The sequence below is a fragment of the Pelobates fuscus genome, chromosome 6, assembly GCF_036172605.1.
Source record: "Pelobates fuscus isolate aPelFus1 chromosome 6, aPelFus1.pri, whole genome shotgun sequence".
NCBI lineage: Eukaryota > Metazoa > Chordata > Amphibia > Anura > Pelobatidae > Pelobates > Pelobates fuscus.
Genome location: NC_086322.1, coordinates 285415202 through 285434168, shown reverse-complemented (window position 1 = coordinate 285434168; position 18967 = coordinate 285415202). Strand labels below are relative to the sequence as shown.

The window sequence follows — 18967 nt, the reverse complement described above, 5'->3', positions numbered from 1 at the left end:
ATCTTTGTAAGATTTACTGTTGCCTTAAAGTATATAGTGAGCACCTATTTTTTGTGTTTTTTATAAAATTCCTCTTTTCACCCTACTGCATTCTGAACCCATACAACTGAATTAAATTTATTGACTGCGGTCTTTTTATATTCATTGCTTGTAATATTTTGGTCAACAGATCCTGGCATTCTATTAACTATTGCCTTCTTTTTACCTACCCATCCAGTCCGCTTCGCTCCTTATCGGCCCCCAGACATTTCTTTAAAGCCCTTGTTGTTTGAGGTTCCAAGTATCACCACAGACACAATGTTTGTGGGTCGTGATTGGCTTTTCCATGAAATCGATGCACAGCTGCAGAGCGACGATGAGAGTGTGAACCAGGGAGTCGTAATATGTGGCAATATCGGCTTTGGGAAGACAGCCATCATCTCTCGACTTGTGTCCTTGAGCTGCCATGGGACCCGCCTGAGACAGATCTCTTCAGATAGCCCCCATGCATCCCCTAAACGTAAGTGTGTTCACTCCACGACAATGAACAAGATCCAGGTTTACTGCGTGGTGCATCAATCATGCATTTAGAAAAATAGGCTGTTAGCAGGGGTGCCCAAAAGGCAGATCCCCAGATCTACAGCTTTTATTATGTCTTGTCATTCTAAGGGCATGCATAGCATCATGGGAGCTGTAGTTCTAAAACATCTGGGAATCTACCGTTTGGGCACCCCTGCTATAGAGTGTCTTGTGTCTAATTTTAATTAAACTATCCATTAACAAAACACATCCAGATTGTTTCTTTAAAGGGACACTGTAACCATTTAATCTCATTGAATTGATTAAAGTGCTTGGATTTCTCTGGCACTGCCCCCTCCATTCAGTGTTACATTATTTTTGAGCTGTTTGACACTAAAAAAGGCCTCCCACTTCTGTCTAGCCATACCAATTCGTACCAGCAACGGGCACTGTGATAGGGTGAAAAAGGTCAGCTGAGACTCTCATTCAATCACTGCCTATTGCTGCTCAGGCCAATACTTACTTATTAGAGAGAAAAAAAAGAGAGAATTAGGGGCACACTCAGAACATCAGTGATTCTGCCGTAGAGACCAAAATCTTGTTTAGCAAAAGAAAATGATTTAAAACAGAGTGTAAGGGAGGCGCCAGGATACTCCAGACACTATAACTACTTCAATGTTCGTGTCTACAGTGTCCCTTTAAGAATTTAAGACACACCTTTTAGATTTAATATACAGTGTAAAATCCATATTAGATTAATATTTAATATTTAATTTAATCATTTTGGTTACATTCTCACAGTGAAATAAATTTGAATAAGGTTAATTTCTCTTGGTCATTGTTGAGACAGACCATAACATTATCATCACTCTCTCTAATTTTTACGCCGCTCAGATTCTGAAGCAAATCGCGAACTAACCCAAACTGGACAATCCCATACTCTATCCAGCGGGAGCTGCCCCGGAACACCGGAAACGCGCAGGCGTCAGGAAGAAGCCATGAGACGGATAGCTGCACAGGTACTGAACTGGTAAAATGAGATGTTTAATGCGTTACGTCATTATTTATTAAAGTGAGAATGCAAAGTGCACTCCAGATTTAATGTCAGATTAGCCAAACTGAAAGCATTGCTAGCTAACTTGGAGAATGTTTCTAGTTCTGCCTTTTTTGACCTTGAATTTGAAATTCTCCTTGGATTCACGTTGAATTCCCACTTTAGCGGGTAACTCAGGGAATGACCATTTTAAGTGGGTAAGTCGGAGTGTGGTATGTTTAGAAGACATCTTGAGATCAGTTGTATCTATAGTCATTTTTAAACTCGATCTTTTGATGTCTGCATGTGAGATGCCTGACAGTTGGTGAGCTTTTCTGGAAGAGGGCGAGTCTGAGCCTCGATTTCCTGTTGAAAGCCCATCCATTAGTCAGAGAGGTCCAGCATGTCATTATGCCCATATTTGAGCTCCCAGAACATTTGTTATCAGAGTGTGAGGTGTCTGACAGTGGATAACCCTGAACTTGAGGTGGCTGAAGATATGTTGTGTCCAAGATGCCTTGCTGTGGATTATGTCAACACTTTACTCACGCAGAACAGCAAAATTACAGCTCTGGTCATCCATAGTTTATGAAGAGGCAGACGTCCTTATTTTTCTCATATTTCTCTTCAGGTAGTGGCATACCATTACTGCCAGGCTGACAATGCATACACGTGTCTGGTACCTGAATTCGTCCACAATGTAGCCGCCCTGCTCTGCCGTGCCCCCCAGCTTGTTGCGTATCGAGAACAGCTCCTGCATGAGCCTCACCTACAGAGCCTTCTAAGCTTACGCTCCTGTGTCCAAGACCCAATCGCTTCATTCCGAAGGGGTGTCCTTGAGCCTTTAGAAAACCTATACAAAGGTAAATATCAGATGATCCTCCTTAAAACCTGCTGTAGTTATTGTAAGGTAAAGTTGTTAGAAACGTTTCTTGAAGTCCTTTTTTCTGAAGAGTAGATGAGACCCTGTTAGAATGTTATCTATCTTTGGAATCTTCAGCTATCTCATGCTCCTCTTTCCAAATGCTCTGTAATTAAAATGTTGGCTATTCTCAACCGAAAAGTTAAGGTAAAAGATTCACTATATTAATACCAAAACAAGTTTTAAAATAGTTCAGGGGGATAATCATGCAGACAGATTTTATTAACAAATCGTGCAAAAATTAGAAAATATAGATTAAATTGATAGTTATGGTAGGCTTCTGAATTATATATTCATCTCTTATTGTTAATAACACAGCATTTTGTGTGTCTCTCTCTTAAACCAATCCATCCTTTTGTCTTACTCTCCTGACACATCTGACCCTCCCTTCTTCTTTGTGTGACTTTCCAATTCCTGCACCTTTCCTGTGCTGTCTGGTTACTCCCAAATAAGCAGATGGTAATGTGCCTGAGTGGAACAGTGGTAGAGACTATTCAGGCTCCTCTGTGTAGTCCATCAATGCATCTCTGGGTGAGAAGCATGTGAGTAAAGAGAGGGCAGCATTTGACATTGAGTCCCTGTCGCTTTCACGCACTATCGGACACTCTTAGTCAGTAAACTCTGTGCAAATAGTAACACGTTGATTAATTTTACTAAAGCAGAATTGAAACTTACTGTTTAGCAATATCCATACTTCCAGACTGTGGGGACACTAAGGACTGAGTTAGGTGACAATTAATTTAAAATGGTTTGCCAACTTACCATCGGATAGCGCTATGAACTTCTGACGCCATTATCACTAATACAGGTTGTAGTGGTTATGCTGCTAAGAGTACCCCTTTAAAGCCAGTTTGAAGCCGGCACTGTATGTTGATAGTTACATCTTTTAATCTGCTGAATCCCCAGATCTGCTGCTAAAGTCTTTCCAGTTTTTGAGTCTATTATCTACAATTCATCTGTTGGTAGATGTAAAATTGCTGCAATTCTCAGAACAATTCAACCTATTTTTCAAACTGTTTGGAATATGCAAATTAAGTCACAATAAGTGTTTTGTCAATCACATTGTGTTTGGCGCTTGACAAAATTTGAAGTTTCTTTTATTTTTTTACACGAATAGAATCATTTGGCTACAATTTAGGAATCCATTTAAAGGCTTATAAATGGACATTATCAGAATGAAAAACATGTGTATGTATATGGAGCACCTTAAGGGACCCAACCCAGGCTTACTTTTTGTTTAATAACCTTAAAGGTATAGATCATGATAAAGTCATTTACCTGTGACATTAAATTATGTAAGGTAATAAAATGTTTGTGGCACACAGAGGGATTTGTGACAGGTCCTCGTCGCTAGTAAATTAAATGTGAAGTTGCCACATTTCATAGAATTATATTGGATCACGGTTAATGGAGGGAGGGTTTGCTAGTGTATCCAGAGATTCTGATCCTTAGAATATTAAAATTGAACTTTCAATGAATATTTCTTTAATAAATAAGGTTATATTGTATCATATATATTTCAATCACAAAGCAGTCAATTCATTTTTTTTAATATAAGTTTATGCACATATGTAGAAGTTTGAGTATAAGCCTTTTAAGATGACCAGTTGGTGAGTATTTTACGATCCCCAAACTGACAATCTAAAATCTTTTACGTCATTCATACCTCCCAACAGCCCTGATTCTTGAGACAGAGTCTTGCTTGTTGTATTCTGTTATTTATAGAGGATGGGTGAAATGGACAGTTGTGGAGATCTGAGCTAGTGATTAACCTCTATTCTACGGCAAAGCTCATCTGCATATGCTCTTTTCACTTGCCTATGTCGCAAAGTAGACCACGCTTCCATCTGAATGTGATCATAGTAGAAACTTAGATTAAAGCTTAACATTGTGCCGCCCTGTGGAATACCCTTTGCAGGAAGAGATGTATGCATGAAGGTAAAATAAGGATGATGGAAGTGGTATTGAAATAAGCAGAATTAACCATGTGTTCATGTTTCTGTTCAATCGTTGCCGTCTCTTGTGAATCACATAAAGCACCAAAATGTCAAAACTTCAACAAAGGAGGATTCATGATTGATGCCTCTCTGCTCTGTCTTTACAAAACCACTGCTATAAGGACTGTGTCCAATGATACATACCTACAGGAAAAACAAGGAGAGTGCACAAGGCAGCCTGAGCAAACATTAAGAATGGACACAGGTTTAATTATGTTTAGCTGTCTTGTCCCATTACAGAGGGAACTGATAATTGAAACCATAAATGTGTCCAATAAAATGAGACTAGATGTCTTATCGTGTTAAGTGTCTGCCTAGATGGTTATAGGGACCTTGTGGAGTCGTGTGGAGGCCATGGTATCACTGCGAAAGGGAGCAGGACTCTGGGTCCTATGTGGGGTTTTGCCACTAAATTCCAAATTGTAGTGAACGAAAAACTAATCTGCGAAATGTAGACCAGGATAGTGGATTCGGAAAATTCTCCAACTCTGGTATAGTCGCATCTCAACTACTTTATATCAGATAACTGAAATTGTATAGGTCCATTGTATAGATTGTGTGTAGCAGGGGTGCTCAAAAGATAGAACTCCAGATGTTGTATAACTACAACTCCCATGATGCTTTAAATGCTTCAAGAATGAGAAAATATCATGGAATCTGTAGTTTAAAAACATACCTTTTGGGCTTTGTGTAGTCACCAACTGTTGGGCTTGTTGGTGATATTGTCCCTTTTAATAACTGGTTGGGTGTTGGTCTAGACGTATGTCTGATACCATTTGGTTTTCAAGATAGATGTGTAAACAGCTTCATTGCAGTTATATTTATTGAGCTATCAGCAAGTTGAAGACCAATACTGCATGGCGATAGATTTTAGAACGCATTAGTAATTGTGTGCTAGCAGTAAATGTCTGAATACAGATCCCTTCCCGTAGTCATGAACAAATAAACAATCAATGTAAGTACCTGTATTGCTAAGTGACTGATTTTTAAACCTTCTTTGCATTAATGGGTGGCAACCTCTAGGTAATTGAGGAATAATGAAGATCTGAAATTATTTATATTATTTCCATTTTATATAGTGGAAATTTAAAAATAAATGAGACAATTACAAAATGTTTCAGGAACAATAAGTTTCTCAGACAAGCTCAACCATGCCCCTTTGAAAAGCATCCCCGTTCAGTTTGGGCTTGTAGTTAATCAATCAGTTAATCAATCCGACTAATCAGTGATACTCTGGTCAAATGTTTTGATTTGGATCTTGTATCTCATAGCATTGGATATGGATGTCATTGGCGAGGCGAGCTTCCATAACAATGTGCAGTTGGTGATCTGCCGATCATGCTTGAATTGTGTAATCTTCAAGAAAAAAAATATGTAACAAGACTAAGCTTTTTAGTATTAACATAGCTGGCCTGCATTGTTTTTTTTTTCTGTAAGATCAAAAAAGAAAGCTATTTTGAGAAAGCTAAACTCGGTAGCAGATCAATAGAAGGTGCTTAATTCTAGGCTTTAATTGTGCCAAGCTAATTACTAATCAGGCACAGGGGATAATCCCTTTTAATACCATCCACCGCGTCGATCTGGGTTCCAAGAGGTGTTAACCTAACGATGCTGCAGTGACCCCACATGAAGCTGCCAATCCCAGCAATGGGGAAATAAAACATGGCGGACCTGAATGCAGTACGGACACCCAGACTTATTTCAATATATGCCAATTCTAGAAAACTAATTTAACTGTTATTATTCTCCTTCTTATATGCAAAACCTGTAGGTTTTCACTTGCTTTATAAAGACTGTGGTCTGTTTAGTTAAACCATATCGAACAGTATTTTTAATCTAAAATAACACTATCTGTATAAAACTCAAAGGAACACTATAGTCACAAGCGTTTTTTGTGTATATATCCTGTCTCTCAGGTTTCACTGCTCAATTCACTGCCATTTAGGAGTTAAATCACTTTGTTTGTGTTTATGCAGCCCTAGCCACACCTCCCCTGACTCTGATTGACACAGCCTGCATGAAATCAGATGTAATTTACCTTAAAACAATTTTATCTCCTGCTCTGTAAATTAAACTTTAATCACATACAGGAGGCTCTTGCAGAGTCTAGCAAGCTGTTAACAGAGCAGGGGATAAGAAAATCGAAATTAAATAGAACTTGCAATAAAGGAAGGATAAACATTAGATGACTTTTACAGGAAGTGTTTAAGAAAGGCTGTGCAAGTCACATGCAGGGAGGTGTCCCTAGAGTTGATAAACAAAGTGATTGGATTCCTAAATGGCACATAATTGAGCATTGAGACTGCAGAATCATGGGGTGGCTTTCTAAGTGTGGATGTTGTGTATTTTCTCGTATAAACTGATAACTCTACCAGTTATTGACATTCAAGCGACGCCTGCTTATTCTGTGCTCCTTGTTTTTCTAACAGAAAGGAAGATTCCGGACGAGGATTATATTATATTAATAGACGGGCTGAATGAAGCCGAGTTCCACAAGCCGGACTATGGTGACACTATTGTGTCCTTCCTGAGTAAGATCATCGGAAAGTTCCCGCATTGGCTAAAGCTGATTGTGACTGTGAGGACCACCCTGCAGGTGATGCAAAAGGGAGATGTGCATCTCTAACTCCCCTTACTCTCCCCTCAAATGTCCCTGTCTACTAGATTTACCCAATTCCTATTACTTTTTTACACCTAAACTTTAGTATCAGAACTGCTAGCGTATATAGATTGTTAGATGTTTCCAGTTTAAAGTTCTTCCCTCAATTGTCCATCATTGATATAGATCTTTCTTCTAGTGGCATAGCTTTTGATGCCAAGAGTTGAGTGACAATGAAGAGAAGCAGGAGAACACTCCTATAGGTGATTCTCCTGCTCTCTTACAACCGCTGCAGCTGCTGTGATAATTGGGCATGTTTTCTGCTGGGCAATATAGGAATGAACTGACTGAGGTTATTCAACATTGATATCTAGGTGCTGGATACACATCAAAATCATAGGGGAACTTTGCCCTGCTTAGAAAAGTTTCCTCAAGAAGTAGGCAAAGCCAGGGAACAGGCGGTACAGATATTCAAGGAGTACCCACAAAGATAGCATTGCTGGCATCAATGACCTGCTGGAGAAAGTACAATCTTCATATCCCTTTAAACAGTTACCTGTATCATATGTAATATTGTTGTTTTCATCCGTGATACTATATATTCAGAGCTTAATTAAATATTAGATCTTAAAATGAACTTCTCACGACAGGATCCTCTGACCTCACTTAACGTCACTGTTTAAAGCTGTGTTGTTATCTAGTAACAGTTCTGTGATTCGTGTAATTACGCAATCCTATCAACACATCTGCATTTAGGACCGCAAAACAATGTTTAACATTCAAAATGTACCGTTCTGATGGCAGCATGTAAAATGTCATTTAATTTCATACCTAGGTTCAATATTCATCCACCCTCGTATCAATTGGATGCAATATGTTCCCCCAAGTAATTTTGTTTTGTTTTTTGAGTTGTTTATATATATATATATTATTTTTTTTATTTTATTTTTTTTAGTTGTATAGTGTTCAAGTAGAGATTGTAACCGTATTAGTCCAGTGATGTAGATGCAAAAAACAGATAAAATTCGTATCTTGTTACAACTTTTTTTTATTGGACTAACAGAATTTTTTAATGACAAGCTTTCGGGAGAACCTCCCTTTCTTAGAAATGCTTCAGACTTGAGAAAGGGAGGTTCTCCCGAAAGCTTGTCATTAAAAAATTCTGTTAGTCCAATAAAAAAGGTATTACAAGATACAAATTTCATCAATTTTTTTACATATATATATATATATATATATTTGCTTTTTACTCATTTCCATTGTTGACACTGGCAGGAAATCACCAAGCTGCTTCCGTTTCATCGTATTTTTCTTGATCGATTGGAGGAAAACGAGGCCATAGATCAGGACCTTCAGGCCTACATTCTACAGCGAATCCACAGCAGCTCAGAAATCCAGAACAATATTTCCCTCAATGGCAAGATGGACAACACCACCTTTGGAAAACTCAGTTCTCACCTAAAGACGTTAAGCCAGGGCTCCTATCTTTACCTAAAGCTGACGTTTGATCTTATAGAGAAGGGCTATTTAGTTCTCAAGAGCTCCAGTTATAAGGTTGTTCCAGTGTCGCTGTCTGAGGTTTACTTATTACAGTGCAACATGAGATTTCCAACTCAATCCTCTTTTGAGAGGGCCCTTCCCCTTCTTAACGTGGCAGTGGCCTCTCTACACCCATTGACTGATGAGCACATCTTCCAGGCAATCAACGCAGGCAGTGTGGATGGAGGTCTAGAATGGGAGGACTTTCAGCAGCGTATGGAGAATCTTTCCATGTTCTTGATCAAAAGGAGGGACCTAACACGAATGTTTGTGCACCCATCTTTCCGGGAGTGGTTAATCTGGAGAGAGGATGGAGAGAAGACAAAGTTCCTGTGTGATCCTCGGTAAGTAAATGATCCAGGAATTTCCCCCCGGTGATGTATTTCATAGACTTGGTTGCTTGTTGAGTGGCCTAGAAGATAATGTATTTTATCTGCAATTGAATGCGCTTACATCCATCCACGAGTTAGAAAGTCCTTCCTGTAACAATCTAGAGACTGACATTGTTAAAGGGTCACTATAGCTTTGTACAATAAAACAGTGCAGTGGTTATGCAGCCAAGAATCTGTGGACACCATTACGTTGGAAGGTGAAAGGCTTATTAACATGGTGGCTATTGCTATTACTGTTGCTCCTTTCAATAGATCGAGACTGCCTAATGGGTATTTATTTAGCCTCCTTCTGCCTTTAAATTCTGTGTGCCATTGTCATAGCACGTGATAAGAGATATCCTTCCTAGACCAGCAGAGCATCATGTGAGATGCTGTCTATAACTCCTAAAGTGCTAGCGGTTACTTTTTCCTCTGTAACTACTAATCTTTAAGTGACCTACAGCTGTGGGAGTCCAAATGTGCCCTAGGCCCTGTCTCTACCCCAGGCCGTTCGCACTTTGGCAATCTGCACCCTGTAACCGATAACATGGATTCCTTGTGCGCCATGCCCAATAGTTTGCGTACTAACCCCCTTACGCTCATAACAAGATTCTCTGTGACTTGGCCTGTTTGCCAAGATTTTTATTTTTTGTATTTTTTTTATGCTTGAACTTTTGCTTTATATATGCACCTAGCGATGGTTTTATATATTGATTGCAAAGTGTATTTGCAGACAGAGGGCAGACACGTGCTATTTTTTTGTTCCAGAAATACAAGTGTAGTTTTCATCATTTGCCCACCATTATTTTCCGCTCCAGGACCCTCTTTATGCTTATTGAGATAATATATTCTTTAACGTTAGAACCTAATTACTCAAAAACCATTGCACACATTACTGGTATACTAGATTCAGGGCTCACAATCTCCAGTTTCCTCCTCTCATCTTTTGTGTGTGGAAATTGAGCTCTCAATTTCGGATCGCCCACTGCAAGTTTCAATGTATGGCCACCACATAGGAAGAAAAGCCAACAAGTCGGAAATGTAAGATACACAGCCCTTACTGGATTTGGGAAGGGAAGCACACAGAGCTGTGCTTTAGTTAACACACAACTACCTAGTGGTTCGTTCTGCAGTGATGTGTGAGGCTGTACATCCAGTGTCTTGCAATCTGTATAGAATGCTGGATTCTTATCAGTTAGACGCCCGGCTGACCACCAACTCTGCATCTGTCTCATTTAGTTCATGCTGGGTGGCTGATGGACATGTCGGTCTATGTTTATAATAACCCCTCTGTTTTCCTCAGGAGCGGGCATATTCTGTTGGCGTTCTGGTTTGCTCGGCAAGAAGGAAAGTTGAACAGACAGCAGACCATCGAGCTTGGCCACCATATACTTAAAGCTCATATTTTCAAGGTAACGGGAGGAGAAGAACAACTGGATCTTGAATGGGACAGGAAAGCCATCTGCTGTCATTTGCTTCTGCTGCTTTCCCTTTTTTGGTTAATGTAACTTTGGCAATTGCCTTACCACATGCTCCCATTTCGGTGTTTAGCCTCTTACTATTTGAAATATTCTCTCTTTCCTTTTACTGTCCAAGTTTTTTTCCACTCCATATCCTTCCTATCCTCAACATATTTTCATCTTTCTGTATTTGTCTGCTTCTTTCTCTTTTCCGATCTCTTTCTGTATTACACAGGGCCTGAGTAAAAAAGTTGGCGTCTCTTCCTCCATTTTACAAGCCCTGTGGATCTCCTACAGCACAGATGGTCTCTCCATGGCTCTAGCATCTCTTAGAAATCTCTACACACCTAACATCAAGGTAAGCTGAGCTGGACTGCCAAGAACATACCAACAGGTACTTTATTCTCCTTTCAGTTGGGGGCGACCTGATCTCTCCTTGTGTTTTCTGCACCCATGCCACCCATGCATTGCCCGTCACACTTTCCTTCTTAATTTCACAGGTGAGTCGACTACTCATCATGGGAGGAGCCAATGTGAATTACCGCACTGAGGTACTGAACAATGCCCCCATCCTGTGTGTGCAGGCACACCTGGGGTACACTGAGATGGTGGCCCTGCTGCTAGAATTCTCGGTCAATGTTGATGCTAGTTCGGAGAGCGGTCTTACCCCATTGGGATATGCCGCTGCAGCGGGTCACCTGACCATTGTTATGCTGCTCTGCAAAAGACGTGCTAAGGTGAGTGAGTGAAGAGACAGAATCAGAGTTTATGGTAATGACCAAATGTGTATATTAATAAAAAAACAATAACTTGCATGTGTGTTTGTATGTATTTATGGGAAACATACAAGATCCAGTGCACTCACTCATTCACTAAACAGCAATTTCAATGCTCATTGAATGTAATAGGTTGTGTTTTTTTTTTCCCATTCTTGCACTGCAGTGAGTTCCATTACAAAGCATTTTCAAAGTAAGTGGATTATTCTCATAAGAGCAGGCATTTGGCTGCTAGAATATGACCTGCCAAGGATGGGGTGCATTGACGTTGTGGCAGGCTTATGCAACATATGATCATATATTGTAACTAAACATCCCATTATTCTTGGCTTGGTGAGGTGTTAAAGAAAAAAACAAAAAGAAAAAACTATTACATTCTTAGAGCATGTACTGGATCTTGTATGTTGTATTATTTGGTCCCACCAGGACCCTACAATTTAAGCATGTCCAGGTGAGTGCAGTCTCTTGGTTTTATATATAGATATAATATATATTGGGATTTTACTGAATTAGCAGCACAATAAAAATATATATATGTAAGACAAACTAGGTATTACTTTGTCTTATCTTTCACACATGAATGACACAACTTGGAAAATCCAAAATATTGGCAAATCCTTGCTTTGCCATTTCCTGCCGGCCATTGGGGGCCTATAAACCCTTTGTCGTGTGCATGAACTACTGTAGAGGATCTCACAGAATCTTCCAAAGACCCGTGTTACTTTTTTTTAACATGCCTGAGAGCACAGCATATACACACTTCCTGGCAGCCTCACCTGAGAGGAACTGAAGGAGGATTGTAAATTCTAGGACAGGTGAGAGTGCCTCTATCTAAGTTTCTACAATTCAGCAGAGACCCAATAAAGGCAAATCCTTTTACTGGAGAATTGTCAAGTCAGGATAACGTGCCCCCTTTACGGATGGGCATGTGATCACTGATGTTAATTGTGTCACAAACCCACCCGATGATTATCTTCCGATCACAAATCTACAAGATAAACAGGTTGGTTAATGCAATAGAAAATGTATATCCACCCTGCAATGTGCACATATAATGTATATTCTATGAATGATATGGAAGTTGCCTGGCTGCCTCTGTGTTTTAGTTCAGTATTCCTATCGTTGAAAGATTATGTTATTTCTGTGGCTGCAAAATGCTGTATTAACCTGGCGCTACCCCCCTCTCTGCGCAGACAGGCCCACCTGGGTTTCTGATGGGGAGGAAGAACGGATGTTCTTTTTTCACCCCCGCATGTCGTGGTGTCTGGAAACCTGCCCAAACCTGCAGTTTATTCATTGACTGTTAATTGGCTGCCAGAGATGTTGACAGCCAAGTAGCGAAGCAGCAAAAGGTTCACTCAACAGAATGGAATTATAAGTCCTAACAAATGTGTATTTTGTTTGTCTTATAATATCCAGTTACTGTCTTTCTTTAACTTTGCTTAACTTGTCCTTTTAGTGTCCCCTTCTCCTCATTTCGGCTGGTCTCTTCTCTTTATTCTTTTACAATTTTTATCATACCTTTCCTTTTTTTTTTTTTTTTTTTGCAGCTCCTGATCTGTACTTTTTCTTCACTGCTTTTCTGTTCTTCTCTTTTGATCTGAAACAGGTGGATTTGCTGGATAAGAATGGCCAGTGTGCTCTGGTCCATGCTGCCCTTCGTGGTCACCTAGAAGTTGTCAAGTACCTCATCCAGTGTGATTGGACAATGTCCGGACAGCAGTCGAGCGTCCTGAAGAAGAGTCAAGCCATACAGCAAGCACTGATTGCTGCAGCCAGTATGGGGTATTCAGAGGTAAGACTGGGACAGTCATTCTGCATTTGCATGGCTAAAAAACGGCGGTGATCTTGCAGTAAGTTGATACACTTATGCCAGAGATACTGAAGGTGTTAACTTATGCTCTACAGAATACTCATTGGTCTTTGTGCACCACTGATCTCCTCTCAGTCCGAGGCGTCACCCTGGGTGTGAGAGAAATAGCTGTGACTTGCACAACACAGTGCCACGAGTAATACAATGGCACCGCACTATGATATCTTCTAAAACTTTAGTTATATCACAAAAATACATAGTGTTTTTCTTTTTTTCTTTTTTGATCTGTATTGTGAAACACAAGAAGGATTGAGAATTAAGTGTTTTATTTTAATTTTCTTTCTTTCCTTCCAATTTATTTTTTTTATGTCTGTATAACATTGGTTATAAGAAATTATCTTGCGGATCTGTCATGATTGTTTTTTTTGTTTGTTATTTTTCCCTCCTCGTTTCCTAATGCAGGCTACTCATAGCAGCATACGGTTTTTCATTTAAAATAGGCACAAGTTAGATTATTTATACCAGGGAGCTTCTTTGCTGAATTATTGGGCTTGCATGTTTTATAAGCAAAATGCTCATTAATTGCTGATACTGTACGAGTAGGGAACATGTGAGCATGGGCAGGCCATAGGGTGACGAAGGGGTAGTGGACGAGGAGAGGGTACAAAGTGACATAATGGGTAGGAAGAGCTTTTAGGGATGGCATTAGGAACAAATTGAAATTTTTATACGTTTCTACTTGTTGGCACCAGTGCGCAGTGCGTGCAGACTATGGACTTAATTTTTGCACCAGACTCTGTCCCAGGCTCCAGGAGTCAGTTGTGCCGGAAGTACAACTAGACCCCGGCACAAAAAGTTCAGTTTTCTTTGGACAGGCAGCATGTCGAGGTGGAACGCTGTAAACATGCAGATTGCTTTCTCCATAACCACTAAAAACAAAAGTGGCCATGGAGGTTGAAGTCACCCTTTAAAGATGAACAGAATTTGTTGTAAGCTTGTTGTAAACAGTCTTGTTCTTCAGCTGAAAGTTTACAATGTATAATCCCTACAGCTACTCACAAAATGTGTTATACCTATATTTGCCCTTCTATTTATCTGCTGCTCAGCTAATTCTTAAAATCCGCCAAATCAAATATATAAATTAGCTAATTTGGTTATTCACATATAGTTGAATTAATTTAGAAAGTTCTATATGAGTATATACTAACTTGGCAAACACTAGAATCCCTTTATGTAGAAAATAAAATAATGCTTTTGCTTCTTGTGAAATACAAAGTCATCATTCTCTCTTATTGCGAAACTGTTGCTTAGTGGTCTCTGACACACCTTGGTGCAAAGTATCAAATCTCCTACATCTAGGAATCAAATCAAATGATGGATTGCTTTTGTTTTGTGTAACATCTGGACCGTTCTCTTCTTCAGATTGTCTCTTACCTGCTGGATCTCCCAGAGAAAGATGAAGAGGAGGAGCAGAGAGCTCAAATTAACAGCTTTGATGGCCTTTGGGGAGAGACTGGTAAGTAACCGTTTTACTAAGGTGCCACATTAAACCGCCCTTCTCTTCCTAGATCATAAAAGCAGTGGGTAAGAGAGAACAAATGATTTGGGCATGATGAGGCTGTGCTTCTACATGCTGCACTGTTCCTTCCAGAGACAAAGTACCATAAACAGATTCCGTATACTAATCTTGTATAAACGCAAGGATAGAAACATTCCATCCTAATCTGTACCCAGTTTGTTAACCCTCTCTTACTTAATTAACCTTACTGCCCGTTTTCCTTTAGTTCCTTTATTCCCAACCATCTCTGTTATCTCTGTTTATTATTATTTTTTTGGTTATCTGTGTTCACTCTTTGGATACATACTTTTTTTTTGTGTAGAACGTAATACCTTTATTTGGCTGCATTCAGTTCTGTGCCACTTCCTGCTTGTATCTACTCAGTCCCCTGCCGTATTTCTTCTCTCTCTGAGATGTCTTTGCAATGCCGGTGCTCTGGGCAGCTGCCGGCCTCTTGAGTTTAGCTTCACTGAGCTAAACAACCAGGAAGTAACAATTTAATTTATAAAAGTGCCAATTTCTATCGAAATCTGCATTTTTTGTAAAATGAAAAAGGAAAGAAAGAAAGAGGACACACTTCACTTCACTTAAGCTCCGTTAGAGTTCTGGAGTGCCTGTTTCAACATTCTCGCTCTCTACTTTATTTCAGCACTAACCGCTGCTGCCGGGCGAGGGAAGCTAGAAGTCTGCCGTCTTCTTTTAGAACAAGGTGCAGCTGTGTCCCAACCGAACCGTCGAGGAGTGGTTCCGATATTTAGTGCTGTAAGACAGGGCCACTGGCAGGTAATAATAAAAAAACGATCGATTCGTCACGGGCTTTTGTAAGGTGGTAGATTGAATAGACAAACTATTGTTTTCTTATCGTAGATTGTGGACCTGCTTCTCACACATGGGGCAGATGTGAACATGGCGGATAAACAAGGTCGTACACCATTAATGACCGCAGCATCCGAGGGGCATGTAGCCACTGTTGAATTTCTGCTTGCTCAAGGTAAGTGGTAAAAATTGATTGGCATGTGAGTTCAGTGTCTAATGTAAGTACTGAACTCAAACTAGAGGACATCACCATGTCTTTAACTGACAATGATTTATTACAAAATTACTAAAGGAGAGGATCGCTGGAGTACTTATCTATTGAATGTCCTCCTTGTTTTATTAGAAGTCTACAATACTGGATCTTAAAGGCGGCTTAAAGTTCTCAATGCCATAGATATAATTATTACTGATATTATTGACCATCCCGATGATCTCCCCTACTGGTTCGTATTTTTAATGTAAAGTGTTTAAACGTTCCTCAGTTCAGATCATATGACAGACCAGTTGGAGATTTACATGGCCAGATTTGTTGAGTTTATCTGCATCTAACTTGTTAGAATCTGGAAGCCCTTATGGTTCCAATGTGAGAAGAAAAGCACTAGAAATATGTATTTTGACACAGTAAACGTGTGTGCCTAGTGCGAGGTATAGTTTTCATTTTGTTATTAACCAATGTATATGGGGTCTTTCCTGATCTATATCTCTAGACTAGAAAAAAAATATCTCTATCTTCTAGGATCTTCCATAGGTTTGATGGACAAAGAAGGTTTGACTGCCTTAAGCTGGGCCTGTCTTAAGGGACACCTAGCTGTTGTGAGAGGTCTTGTGGAGAGTGGGGCTGCTACTGATCATGCTGATAAAAATGGGCGTACACCGCTGGACCTTGCAGCATTCTATGGAGACGCTGAAGTGGTGAGTTATTTGGGCAGTGACTTGTGGGATGGAAAGTGTTTTGAACTTTCAAAAAAGTATGGAAGTACCTTATGACTTTTAATACTACATTGTTACTCATGTCTACTGGGAACATCTGTTTTCCAAAGTTCCGTTGAGTTAAAGAGACAAAGTACCAAAACATCTCTAGCTTAGCTCTGCATTCAGGAGTTAAATCACTTTGTGCTGCGCTTGCTACAACTCCTCTAACACAGACTTCCTGGAAAACAATATTTAGCTTCCATTATTGCACAGTATGTTTTAATCTAGAATTTCTTAACTCTTGCCCTCTTAATTGCCCGCTAACAGCCTTGTGTGCTATTAGAGTTCAGTCAACAAAGTAGGTGATGAAAACTCCTGAAGCAAACACACTGTGCTGTGAGATCTGATTGGAAATAAAACCAATTTTTTGGCACAGCCAGGTGAGGTGTCGCTAGGCCTGCATAAACAGAAACAAGTGATTTAAATGCTAAATGACAGAGAATTGTGCAGTGGGATTTCATGGGCATGATCTATACACTAAAATGTCTATAAGCTAGAGTTGTGGTGCTTTGAAAAAACAGTCCACAAGTTGCTAACTTTTAAGACACCAGGGAGCTTCCGCTAAAAAGTGTAGCGTGAGCGCCTCATTACATGCGCTCACATTTTCCAAATGGATCCACCACCTGTGGGCAGCACTATTGACGCGATTCGCTTCCTCTGCCCACCTATTGTGAACAGGTGGCCTTGTGTCCAAATAATGGTGTCTTAATATGAAGTCAGAACAGGAGTCAAATGGGTTTAAAGGTCAATATCTAAATGTTACATTTTATGGGATGTTCCAAACACTAGATGAAATGATGTTTGTTGTATCGGTTACAGTACAAGGAGGTTCCCTACCTCTCTCCCTGCCCACAATTGCTTGTAAGTGTTTATACATCGCTTTCAGTACCTGACATACCCGGAATTTATGCTTCACATATTATATATACTAGACACATTCAGTATGCTCTGGTGGTCCCTTAATCCTTGGTTCTCTAGATTGGTTTCCAGACTGTTTTGGAGGGTCCCCAATGGTTGGAACAATTAAAACATGTCCCGGAAGAGTCTAGTGTTTGCAGAATTTATTTTGGTGTATATTTTATTATAATTGTTAAGAGTAAAAGAACATAAACCATCTGCCATCTTTGGAGACCAACTAGGTTTTCAGCGAGAGATCTACTCTGATTTCCTGTACAATTAGTGAGCAAAACTGTTCTTGGTGTGGTGACCAGTGAATCACAGCTCTCAATCAGACTTGTTGATTTAGTACTGTAAGTTTAACCACCTCTACTTTTGACCAAGTGCCTCTTGTAATCCTGCCATTGTCTCTTATCCACCGACAGGTCCAGTTCTTGGTGGATCATGGAGCGATGATCGAACATGTAGACTACAGTGGAATGCGCCCGCTGGACAGGGCTGTGGGCTGCAGAAACACCTCTGTTGTAGTGGCCTTGCTAAAGAAAGGAGCCAAGATAGGTATGAGGAGAAAAATATGTGCTTCCAGTGTTATCCCTTGTGAACCCCAAAGCCACTAGAGTTGTTTTAGTTGTAATGGTCCCCATTGTCTTTAATGTAATGATTTGCAGGCATGTTCTTCTCCGCTTTTGCTCCATATTGTGATATGTCAGGGTCTGCTTGGATATGAATCTCCCCCTATAAGAGCGCTGCCTTTTGTTTAATGATGGATCCAAGAATAATGCCCTTTAGTTAACGTTTCAGCCCAGCCACCATTGTCCCGTCTTACTAACCCAAAACAAACGAAAGCCTCTATTTAGTGCTTTCTAGGATCCTGCTGCTGCTAGGTGCTCCCTGCGTGTTTAATGTCCGTCACTTTGGTGAGCTGCGCCTCTTTCCCCCGACCCCTTCCCACCGCCGCCTGATGACGCTCTGCTGCTCAGACATTAAGCTTCTGTGCTCGCTGCTGTCTCACTCCTGCTACATGGTTTGTTTTCTCTCCTCTATCACTTCATTTAATCCCCACGCTCCCTCACTCCCCTTCCGTGTCTTGCTTTGTAACCCATACCAATCCCTACTCTTTCAATGTTCCTCTCCTTATCTCGTTGCCTGTCTCTTCACTTCCTGACTCCCTTCTCTGTTTAACCTGCACAATCTTTCTAACCCTCTTTCCTAACCACATCACGATGGGCACTTTCTCCTCTGTCTTCCAAACACCATCCCTTTTTCCGTACACGTCTAACTTTCTCTATCCTTCTCTTTATTTTCCTTCTCGTACCATTCTTCTCTTTCCTATCTCTGCACCGATATTAATCTATCGCCGGCTTATGATTAATTTTAACTTGTATCTCTGGTCACTGCTTTCAAGGCTGTCAAACCCTACCAAGCCGTCCCAAAGGTTAGATCCCAAACCCCGATCACAGCTTTGCTCTGCATGCCTCACAAGACTATGCAAACAAAACCAATATTATTTACAGCATCAAAGGGTCATTTAGAACTGCCCCAAATTTAAATAAATAAATAGAAACCGCTAGAGAGGTCCCTTAAAGTTTTTTGTCTCCTTTTAATAAACATATTTTCCATAACGACATAAAAGATGTAATGTCATTGGTCGGATTCAGCAGAATTCCGTTCTGAGGCTGGTGAATTCATTGACGTCTTTGAAGTGTGTGGCTATAG

General features: G+C 40.2%; 1 protein-coding gene across 5 annotated transcripts in view; it reads left to right on the top strand.

Annotated features, from left to right (window-relative positions):
- The window catches only part of TANC2 (tetratricopeptide repeat, ankyrin repeat and coiled-coil containing 2), a 266147-nt gene that overhangs the window by 234254 nt on the left and 12926 nt on the right, over nt 1-18967 (top strand). For 4 of the 5 annotated variants that reach the window (XM_063459359.1, XM_063459357.1, XM_063459361.1 and 1 more), the window contains 15 exons: nt 218-499; nt 1393-1517; nt 2163-2394; nt 6880-7046; nt 8325-8932; nt 10263-10371; nt 10655-10777; nt 10920-11156; nt 12805-12990; nt 14431-14524; nt 15216-15349; nt 15434-15557; nt 16119-16294; nt 17677-17809; nt 18657-18686. In XM_063459359.1, coding sequence (XP_063315429.1) covers nt 218-499; nt 1393-1517; nt 2163-2394; nt 6880-7046; nt 8325-8932; nt 10263-10371; nt 10655-10777; nt 10920-11156; nt 12805-12990; nt 14431-14524; nt 15216-15349; nt 15434-15557; nt 16119-16294; nt 17677-17809; nt 18657-18686 — 2760 coding nt within the window. The remainder of the gene's footprint in view (nt 1-217; nt 500-1392; nt 1518-2162; nt 2395-6879; nt 7047-8324; nt 8933-10262; nt 10372-10654; nt 10778-10919; nt 11157-12804; nt 12991-14430; nt 14525-15215; nt 15350-15433; nt 15558-16118; nt 16295-17676; nt 17810-18656; nt 18687-18967) is intronic. The other variant, XM_063459358.1, reaches the window with a different exon arrangement.